Source organism: Condylura cristata, unplaced genomic scaffold (assembly GCF_000260355.1).
Source record: "Condylura cristata isolate star-nosed mole 26May11 unplaced genomic scaffold, ConCri1.0 scaffold00012, whole genome shotgun sequence".
NCBI classification, from domain to species: Eukaryota; Metazoa; Chordata; class Mammalia; order Eulipotyphla; family Talpidae; genus Condylura; species Condylura cristata.
In genome coordinates this window covers 29,758,658-29,770,224 of record NW_004567113.1, presented here as the reverse complement: position 1 = coordinate 29,770,224, position 11,567 = coordinate 29,758,658, and the positions used below count along the sequence as shown (strand labels likewise).

The window sequence follows — 11,567 nt, the reverse complement described above, 5'->3', positions numbered from 1 at the left end:
AACACTGTACACTTATTGGTAAATATCCATCTCATAGGTTAGCAGGTAAATAATTCTGCAACTTTTCCAAATACAAAATAGAACTGAGCAAACAAGAAAATATGCCAATAATGACAGACAAATATGTAACTAGTAGAAAGAAGTTACAAATAAACAAAAGGGATATGCTAAACTAAAACCAGTGATAAATTGCTTGCGTTAGCAATATCAGTATGCACCAATACTTATTTTGCTAGATACAGACAGAGAGCTAGGGACACATACAGGAATGAATATAAACACAAACTTTTGCTAGTTCTGAGGGTGTAGAAGTAAGGACTTTCCAGTAGTAACAAGTATAGTACAAGGTAGATTTTGGTTTCTAAATATCATTGGATAAATAAAAAGAATCAAACTTCTTAAATATCTATAAGACCACACTGATATAAATGCATAATTAAATGAATGAAAAGAAACAATTCTCCTTCAGAAGAATTATCAGACACAGAAAGAACAAAAAAATAGAACATCCCCATGAGAGTACCAAAGTAATACTTTTTGCAGGTGAGATTCAAGGATGAATGCTAAAACTAAAACCTTAAAGAGAAATAAGATATCCATGCCACCTCAAAGTATCTCTCGCCAAATACTTATTAATATTTTTTAATAATTGTGACATTTTAAAATTGTGATTTTAACATATGTCTACAGTTTTCTTAAATACTCTTCTTTTCCAGGAGGTGGACCTTAATTACCCTGGACTAGGTGACTTAATAACTTTAGTGGGCTAGACGTAGAAATTGACCTCTATGGGACAGAGTATGGAAAGAGGAAAATGGTAACTTTACATGAAAGAATGCTAGCAGATACTACCTGAACAAAGTGATTGAGGTAATGCAATTCTCCACGTAAAACAGATACTATGAGAAGACAAGTTTAAATTAAATCACACTTATTTACACTACTTCTTTTCATGCTGCAAATTCACTGTTTAGTTGAGAGCGAACAACCCATACAAGAATGTCTGCTCATTGCAATAAGAACCTATACTGGTACAATATTTAATAATGTTGGATACCCCCTGGCTTCAATGATATAGGTGGATTCAAGCCCAAGTCATAATAAGCACAGAAAACAATGACTTTCAGAGTTGTCCGATGCCAGAACGGTGAATACTTGTAATACAGCACTTTATTTTTTAAGATACTCTGAAATGCTTTATATCTTAAAATGTTGAAAAATCAATAGCTCTTTTTACTTTATAGCTGGTTTATAAAACATCCTTTAGAGGCTGAAAAGCAACAAATCCAATTTACCTAAGTATATTAAAATAGTAATAGAAGCAGAAAAGGTCTACCTAATCTTTTGGAGACAGAAATCCATTTCTACATAATGGACTGCTGAAGTCTGTTCAAAGATTAGTAAATTAAAATTACAGAAAACATCTTAATAGGCTTAAATAAATCAACTTATATGAAAAATCAATTATTTATCTTAAATACATACATCAAACAAATATAACCCAGAGTAGGAACTCAATGGCTTATATTTCTTTAATCAATATATGAAATAAATACAAGAAAAGGACTGCTACACCAAAAGAAACTATAACTATTCCGACTAACTTTATTTAACCCAATTTTGTTTTCTAAAAACCCTAAAACTAAGACAAAAATAGAGAGAATAAGAATGTAAAAAAAATAACTTGACATGGAATGAAATGATGGGAGAAAAATATAACTGATACACTGAATAATCATATATCGGGGGAAAAACATTTTTACTTACTTCACTGAGATTTTCTTGGCTTCTTTGCTTAGGATGAATCAACAACAATGTTTTCAGCTTTTCAAAATTTTTACTCTACAAAATAAATGTATTCACATTGAATGCACCCTGCTAGTTCCATGAACAAAACACTTTCTTAAAAAATTGGAAAGATGGCCCTCCCTGGTGGCGCAGCGGGTTAAAGCACAGCACTGAGAATCTAAAGCCACTTCCATATAAGTTCAATTCCCGCCTGCCCCGGAGGTGACCACACGGTGTGGCAGACCTCTCCTGACCCGCCCGCTGCTCCCCTCAGCAGTGGACTTCATCGATCTGCCTGTTCTGCTCCCCACTCTCTCTTTGGTGAAGCCTCTCGCTGCCCCTGAGCCTCTGGCCTGTACCCCAGTTCTGTATGCACAAATAAATAAATCTTTAAAAAAAAATTGGAAAGAATCTATAGTCTGGGGAATACAGACTATTATGTAATATTTGACTTTTAACTTTGCACATAAACTTCATCAAAATAATTTAAAAATTGTTCTTTATAACAATGAATCTCCAAGCATGGGCTTCACTGGTCATGTTATGTTTAAACAATTTTTTTAAACATTTGTTTTACTTATTTATGCACATAAGAGCTGGGGTATAGACCAGAGGCATTGGAGGGTGAGAAGATCCACCAGAGACAGAGTGGGGAGCAGAACAGGCAGATCTACTGAAACACACTGCTGAGGGGAGCAGCAGGTGAGACAAGAGAGGTCTGCTGCACCATGTGGGTCAGCTCCCTGGCCAGGGATCAAACTCATGCTATAGTGGCTAGAAATAACTTCATAGTGCCGTCTTACCCTTTTGCCGCCAGGGAGGCCTTGTTTAGACAAGTTTAACAGGGCTATTACCACAGATTTGATATTTGTCTATATGATATGATACGGTCTCTTGAGTGATGAGTCTGAGTCACCCATGGATGTAACTTAATCTCATGTCAACTCACCAGACACTATACAAGAGTGTCAATATTAGTTATATATTTCCTTTTTATGTAAGGAATTCAGTAAAGAGTGTCACTGACTGAGATCTATGCTATAATGTAAAGTACAACTCATTTTGGTCGAATTGATCTCAATACAGTCTCTTCAACCTTCTATTCTAGGTTTTAGACATCAACATGAATAAGTTTGACCTCCATTTGATATCCAATTTTATTATCAATTTACTCTTCACAACCATCCCATGCTTGGGATGTGAATACTGGAGATCTTTAGAGATACTGGATTGAAATGATAAGAACCATTATTTGTTACCTATTACTTTTATAATACAAAAAAAGAAATTGTAGATTTTGCTATCCTCTAAAATTAGGTAACATTAATTATTGATAGAGGCAGATATAAAATACTAACCAAGTTATATTTAGAATAATTGCTCAGGCTGAATAAAAGTTCATTTGCTGAATGACTTTTTACGTTCAAATAAAATAATGCCCATTCTTTTGCTCGACTTTTTTCAATGTACCTGAAGGAGAGATGATAAAATACAGAAAAATACAGAAAAATACACATAAGTATCTACTTGATAATAATATGCAAAAAAAAAAACAAGTTAATAATGGAGTTTAAGTGACTAGAATTGAATATACACAATTTAATATGCAAGTTAAGGAGGAAATTAAGGTATGGATTCAAAACACAAGGTAAAACTGGCAAGTACCACTGATATGCTTATACATGGCTCTGAGAAATGAAGTTGAAGAAGCTCTAGCTTGCTGCTCTAGAACTGTATTCCTAAAAGCCTATCACTATAAGAAGGAATACTTAGTAATAGTCCAAAGTCAGTGTGTCCAAAAAAATAGCTCATATTTTTCCTTGCTTCTCTGCAGAACACTTACTTAATTTTGGATTCTGGCCATGATACTATATCTAGACTTACCTGGTCCAATATATAAATATAGCTAGTAAAAACTGACATGCCCTGTGAGTGTAAAATCCCTACTGAATTTCAAAGACTTAGAATAGATTTTTATAGAGATCAATTATTGAAATGATCATATTTTAGATACTGGATTGAAAACATGAAAAAAAAATTCACCTTTTTGTCGTTCCCCCCCCCCCGCCTCATTTTAATGTACCCACCAGAAATGTAAAATTAAATATGTGCCTCATGTTTCTGACTTGACTTTTACTTCTAGTAGTTAGGGGTAGGCCTAGATCACTGAGAGCTAAACCAGTGAGATCAATATCTAAGTAATAAAACCATCAGTTTTGCTCTAAGAATCCTCTAGAAAATTTCAAAGTAGTGAGAGGAAGATAGGAACTCAGGAAGTGTTGTGAACTGTGCTTGGCCTGGACTTCGAGGAGTCCATGAAGGAGCTTTCCAGACAAGGGAAGCAGAGCATAAATTGAGCAGAACCATAACAAAGGGAAGCAGTGCATAAATTGAGCAGAACCATAACAACAACAAAAAAAAGAGTATGTTTTAAATGCCAGATTATCTAGAACAATGGTTCTGAAGTGCTTTCTATTGCTTTTAATAGAGCCTTCAGGTTAGGACAACTAACCTCTGAGCTTAACTACAAGGTCACAAATTTGAGCCAAAGTGTTAAAATGGAAAGGTGTCTCCACAGCTAGGAGTAAGCAAAAGAACTAAGGAAACCAAAGACTTTGAAGGATGTAAGTCAACTGCCCTGTAGAAGAGTCCTTTTCCAAATACCAATGTTGAAATTCTGGGTTTTGATGATGAGTTTTGTTTGTAGTGTTTTAACTTCAGTTACATTTTTCAAGGATCAGTCACTTCCTTAGGGTATCTTGTAATCTCTAACAAAACCTCAGAGTAGCCACTGCCAAAATGTGTCTAAATTTCACCTGAATTTACCACACACTTTGGAAATTATGCCTGAATTTACCACACACTTTGGAAATTATGCCTTTGTTGCCAAACTTGTCATTAGAATCCATCTCCTTTTTGACAAGCAGATGGCAGCCTGGTCTGAACCACTTGACTTTCCCTCCATGCTCTTCTCCCTGGAGAGTCCTGCAGGTCTGGTGCTCAGGCTGGCTTCACCGCGCAGTGACTGGGGCTCAGGATCTCCAAAAGCTATTTCAAACTCAAATTACTATAACAAAATACAGATCAGTGACTGCCTCAGTCAAGAGAAAACTTGACCCAGAAGCAGAGAAAACTTGAAAGCGTGAAGGTCATTATTTTTACAATAATGATAGCTAATGAATATATATCTGTGTATATATGTATATATATACATCTATGTATGTATGTGTGGATATATAGATATATGCATGTATATCTATGTATCAACATGTACACTTCCACTATCACTATTAAACTTCCACTGAACTACTAAAAATAAAATAGTGTCTTTCCTTCTCATCAACAGTTTCATCAATCAAGAAATCAATGAACAAATTCTTGACTATTACCCACTCTGGCTATCTGTATTTCTAGTAGGAAAAGGGTTTTCTTGGCTAAACTGCATCTAGAAAAGTCATTCTATCACTTCCATTATACCAGTAAAGCAGTATTTTAGCAGAATAGCTTGTGTATAAAATTCATCATGTTAATCAGAAGAGAAAGTCAACTGCTGTATGTTTGAAACCAGTGGGCTGTCATTTCATAGAAATATCTCCAGTGAGTAAAGAACAAGTAAAGTAAATAAAAAAATTAAACTCTCGGGCCCTCCCTGGTGGCGCAGCGGGTTAAAGCACAGCACTGAGAAGCTAAAGCCACTTCCACAAGAGTTCGATTCCCGCCTGCCCCGGAGGTGACCACATGGCGTGGCAGACCTCTCCTGGCCCGCCTGCTGCTCCCCTCAGCAGTGTGCTTCGTCGATCTTCCTGTTCTGCTCCCCTCTCTGTCTCTGGTGAAGCCTCTCGCTGCCCCTGAGCCTCTGGCCTATACCCCAGTTCTGTATGCACAAATAAATAAATCTTAAAAAAAAATTTAAACTCTCACAACTTTACCACCCAATATAGCAGAATAGCTAACTTAGGTGGGTTTCATAGATGCTGAGCCTGAGATTAGAATGTGCAAGTGATCTGAGGCTCTCTGTTGACAGCTATAAAAAAACATTAGAACAAAGAAAGAGTAGAGGGAAGGCCAGGATGTGTAGTCAGCTGCCTTCCACCCCAGCCTGATCTCACAGAGAGGTGTGGCACTCGAACGACACCATACTTGTCATCCTTTAGCTACAGAGCATACCTGAGAGTCTCTCAGTGGGCGGGCAGCTTCCCACAGCCACGGCAGTTCTTGAGAGGTGTAGTTGTGCACTGTTAATAAATGGTCTATAGTCACAGCAGTCAGGCTGAGAGCATCTACTTCTGGTAAAAGGGGACTGCATGGAGCTCCAGGGTCCTTGTGACAGGCTAGACTGCTGTGTTGGAATTAACACATCACAGTTCGCTAGCTATGTAATATTAGCCACATACAGTCACAAAACTCTGTGTTGGCTTCTTTATTTGCACGATGGCACTAGCGAGAGCAGGTACTTCATATGTTTGACAAAACTAAGACAATAAAGCGCTGAGAATACCACTTTATATTAAATAACACATGCAATTCACTTAGACACACGCCTAGCATGTAGTAAATGCTCAACAAATATTATGATTGTGTTGTTCCCGTTACTGTGCCTCTACAGGGGACCTCATTGCTCTAGTGCTGTACAGGTGAACAAAATCCAGGTTTGAGATCTTTGCCCCAACATTACTTAAGGGTAATTTAAAGATGCCATGTCATCCATTTTATCTGACATTTCCCCCAAGTTCAAAATAAAACAAGGGTGACCTTGTTCACGTTCGTTTTGGAAGAGTGGGGATGACAGGTGTGTAATTATGTGGAAGACCCTCGTTAGATGGATTCTTCATCTAGCTCATATTCAGAAACCAAATCAAAACAAAACCATTCTCTTTCACCTGTGCCCTAGCCCATAAAACAAGAGAATCCCTCAAACCACAGTTCCCAAAAAGTCACATTTACTGCTACTAGTGATTTAGGCTCTGATTCTTGCCTTCTCACAGATTATAAATATAGACAATTGACTCTCCGACTCCAGCTCCTACTTTTGGCAGCCAAACTGACATTTCTTACAGTTCGCTGAAGAAAGTAAGATGGGCCAGAGGTGCCTAGAAACGGTTCCCAAGAAAGGGAAGGCAGACTTTCCCTGTCCAAGGCATCCCAGCAAACTCGACCCCGCACGCCCAGACAGCGGCGCTGGGGGGGCGGCCCTGGCAGCCGCGGGCGGGCATCTGGGCGGCTGTTACCTTTTCATGTACAAGGTCAGTCCACAGACGTGCGCCAGGATCCAGGCTGCTCGCCGCAGCCTTCCCCTTGCCCCCACCGGGCACACCCCGGGGGAGCTGTGGGCCCGGGAAACTTGGGACATGACACCCCGCCGGCAGCGGACTCACGGCCCTAAGGGACGCAGCGAGCTCGGCTCACACCCGCCAAGGGGCCGCAGGGCGGGGTCCGGGGCGGACCCACTTCTGGCCCCACCTCTCCGACCCGAGCGCCTGCGGGCCAGACCCCCGAAGTGCGCCCCGCCCCACCGCGTACCTGGGAGGGGGAGCTGGGCGCTGCCCTGCGCGGAGCTAGAAGAGAGAAAGCCGCGTGAAGGCGGGAGAATGGGAGTTTCTGCTTTTGCCTTGAACTAATTATTAGGGCTAACCTATGTTGAAGACATGAGGCGTACGCATTTATACTCGTTCTTAAAATAATACAAGACTTAAACTTAGTGGGGGTGAGGGAGACCCGCAGGGTAGAGCTGTGTCGGGAGGTGCCCTGGTAACAGGGGGGTCCCCAGGAAAAGGGGAAGTTCCAGGTTCCCTGCCCCATCCAGGAGGAGGGTGGAGCTGAGCAGGGAGGAGAGGAGGAAGAAAGAAGGAAGCAGGATGGAGAGCTAGAAGGAGACCTGAGGAAGGCACCGGGAGCGGAGACAAGTGAAGAAACTGGGCTTACTTCCTGGCCCTGGACTGGGTAACACAGGTGTGGGTGAGAGACCCGTAACGCCCTCAGGTGCAAGTATGAGAAGCATGTTTGGTAAGCGGGTGCTTCTTTCTAAAGGAGTTCCTGACGCGCAGGTCCGCTGCACACCCTGGGTCAGGATCTGAAGGGGCTTTCCTTAACTGGGTGAACCCCTACACCCCTCTGCAGGAGGGGTACCGGAGTGGGAAGAGGACCGCACCCTCCGCACTCCCCTCCCATCCCCAGACAAACTCGGCTAACAGGAAAGCGTGTGCTTGAGGCTAGGACCTTTTGGAGAAATTGTGGACTGAGAATAAAATAAGCAAAACTTTTGGACGGAGAATAAAACAAACAAAACTTCTTCAGGAACTAGGCTATGAAAGCCATTGTCTCCACTTCGTCCCTAAGGAGGCCATACTGAAGTTCAAAGGACCTTACAAGTTTTTCCTTGTCTGTTGGATAAGTTATTGCTCTTTTGGTGGGATAGCAAAATAAAATGAAGCCCAACTGACTTAAGTCTCCTGGGAGACGGTTGAATACACCTTCGTTATTACATGTACTGACAGTATCAGAAAGCCCAAGCCATTCAGTGATCTGGTGACAGGGATTTAATAGTTTCTACTTTTTCCACAGGGTCGTTCCATTAGAAAATCCTCAAAATGAAATTAAACCTGAAATATGTGGAATCTCTGTGGCAATATGCACAGTAGGGAGAAAAGATAAATGTAGAGGTTGCCTTTCGGTGTTTTCTTAGGAAAAAGTAATGTTTAAGGGTTTGTGAAGAATTTAGTTATTCCAGAAACCCTCGACATTCAAGGGCCCTGGCACAGAAACAGACTCTGCCCAGTCTGTGTGCGACCCCTTTGATGCATTAAGTATTTCATTGCCTATGTTATGAATGTCTGCTGTGCATTACTATTAAGAGTCAAGATTTAATTATTTAATTTCTAGTGTGTTGCCTCAGATTAGTTGCTGGATGTTAGTTAGAAACACTGTGTTTGTTCTGGCAATGTTATTTGGATAAACTTTTTCACCTACAAATTTTAAACTTTCACTTTTCTTTCACCATAGCAGTCATATGGATCATTTAGAATGTACATTGGTAATGTAACAGGGTGGTCCCCAGGAAAAGGAGAGGGTCCAGGTTCCCTGCCCCACCCAAAAAGAGGGTGGAGCTGAGAAAGGAAGAGGATAGAGAGGAGATTGAGGAAGCAAGCAGGATGGAGAGCCAGAAGGTGACCTGAGGGAAGTAAATGGAGCAGAGACATGTGAAAAGCGGCTCTTGTTTCTTGGTTGAGCTGGTTGAAACAGATGTGAGTGAGAGACTCATGGGGAGGTTCACTATGGCAGCGTTTAGCTTGATTTTAATTTTGCTTTTTTTCTCCCAGACTTTTCTGGCCATTTCTGACCCTTTTCTATGGGTGCCCACCAGAAGGTGCTTTAGATTTGTGGCAGCTTTCAGGCCTTGCCTTGGGCCAGTCCCTTTTGAATAGACTTTTACCCACGAGGGATGGGTAACTTCAGATGTTGGATTTAGAAACTATATTCTTTATTTTTTCTGTATTGCACACTAATTGTATTAAAGTTCCTTCCATTAAAGGTCTTATATGTTTGTCTTGCTGTGTCGGATGCAGAACCTATTTAGAGCAGGCAGGTTTGGGGGCTCTAGGGTGCTCCTCTCCCCATCCTTTAAGAGTTCCTCAAAAAGTTAAGAGTTATTATGGAAGCCACCAATTCCAATTCTAAGTATATATATATATCCAAAAGAATTAAAAGCAGAACTCAAATAGATATTTGTACATCCATATTCATAGCAGTTCATTCAAAGTAACCAAAAGATAGAAGCAACCCAAATATTCATCAACATATAAAAGAAGAAACAAAATGTAGTGTGTGTCTGAGAATACATATATACATATATCATGGAATATTATTCAGCTTTAAAAAATAACAGAATTCTGACAAGCTGCAACATGGATGAAACTTGATGACATTATGCTCAGTGAAATAGGTCAGACACAAAAAGACAAATATTGTATGATTCCATGTTCATAAAGTACCTAGAGTAATCAAATACATAGAGACAAAAAGCAGGCTAGAAGTTACCAGGATCTGAGAGCTAGGGAAAATATTGTTTAAATGGGTATAAAGTTTCAGTTTCAGATAATGAAAAAATTATGTAGATAAATGGTGATTACAGTTCACAATAGGAATGTATTTAATTCCACTGAACAGTGTGGTTAAATGATTTATGCTGGCCCTTCCTGGTGGCGCAGTGGGTTAAGGCACAGCACTGAGAAGCAAAAGCCTCTTCCGCATGAGTTCTATTCCCGCCTGCCCCCGAGGTGACCACATGGCGAGGCAGATCTCTCCTGACCCGCCCGCTGCTCCCCTCAGCAGTGTACTTCGTAGATCTGCCTGTTCTACTCCCCTCTCTGTCTCTGGTGAAGCCTCTCGCAGCCCCTGAGCCTCTTGCCTGTACCCCAATTCTGTATGCACAAATAAATAAATCTTTAAAAAAAAGATTTATGCTATATATATTTTACAAAATTTAAAAACTAGCTATTCAAGCATAAAACTTAAAGACAAGCGATTATTACAAGGAACAACACAAAGAATTGGAAATGTTTTCCTTGGAAGATGGCAAAATGGTAGGAAAGATGATTTTCAAACAGGTTTTGTAAAACTCTTTAAATTACATGCATGTAAGACATTGATAATCCAATAAACAAATAGCAATAATATTAAGTTGAAATATTTTAAGTAGCTTAATTTTATAGATAACCAAATCATGCAGAGGAGAGGATGCTTGGCCAAAGTAATCTGAACAGTATGAAGATTTAAAAATTGAATAAATATGTCCTGAATAAAAATTTAGCATTTTATCACAATAATGCATTGTGCCCTATAATAGCATCTTACTGTCCTAAAATAAATTTCTGGGAGTTCTGCCTTAAGCTTTTTAAATTACTTTTCTTCATGTTTTATTAAATGCTAGTAACAGATTTTTCTACGTTGCCAGCATTATTTGTTAAAAATGAACTGTTTCTCTAATCCAAATATACTTTTAAAGGAACATGTTTTTCCTAATTTTCTTCTGTGTTCATAGTTCTCATCAAACAGAATTTTGGGGCCAGTATTCAATGCTGTTCCCTAAATGATGGGAAGATCTTTGCTATCAATGAGTACATTATTGCACTTTATTAATTTTATGGAGTATTTTGAGCCAAACCTAAAAAACCTAACCTTAGTAACCTTTTTGAAGACAAAGCATTTCCATTTTAATTCAACTCCAGTCATCACTTGAATATCAATTTTAATGTTAATTTCTTTCCATCAGAAATTTGATCTCATGATATAGTCCGACTAGGCAATGATATATAATGTACTGTGCTTCAGACTTGAGAATAAAACCCTATGTGGATAATGCTCCAACAACACTCTATTAAGTTTAACAGTTGAACATATACTAATGGCATCTATAAAACAGTTTTCTAAAGAACTGTAAAACCTGACATAAGCATAGCCTCCAACACTGACAAAGTACATTTTCCCAGAATACTGATCTTAATAAGTCATTCATCATAGAATCGTAAATAAATTTAATTACACTTTTAAGGTGTCACTCCTAATCACGATATCATAAATTGTTTCTGGTTTCTAATCTAACTGAACTGTCTCAACCAAGCTCTGTGTGTCCTGAGGGCAAGGAGTCACAGGACCACATATGTAATAAATGTTCATTAAACATTTATAATAACTAAATCATGAATCAGTGTGGAAACATGGAATTTTAGTGCTGAAATGGGTGCTAGGAATCTGTGGCTTTAACTACCTTTTTTTTTTTTTTT

General features: G+C 39.3%; 1 protein-coding gene across 1 annotated transcript in view; it reads right to left on the bottom strand.

Annotated features, from left to right (window-relative positions):
* The window catches only part of LOC105853537, a 102,839-nt gene extending 95,655 nt beyond the window's left edge, over positions 1 to 7,184 (bottom strand). The window contains exons 1-3 of the mRNA XM_012724020.1: positions 7,017 to 7,184; positions 3,147 to 3,258; positions 1,768 to 1,842 (exon numbers count right to left, since the gene is read on the bottom strand). Coding sequence (XP_012579474.1) covers positions 1,768 to 1,842; positions 3,147 to 3,258; positions 7,017 to 7,138 — 309 coding nt within the window. The 5' untranslated portion in view covers positions 7,139 to 7,184. The remainder of the gene's footprint in view (positions 1 to 1,767; positions 1,843 to 3,146; positions 3,259 to 7,016) is intronic.
* Positions 7,185 to 11,567: the final 4,383 nt, after the last annotated feature.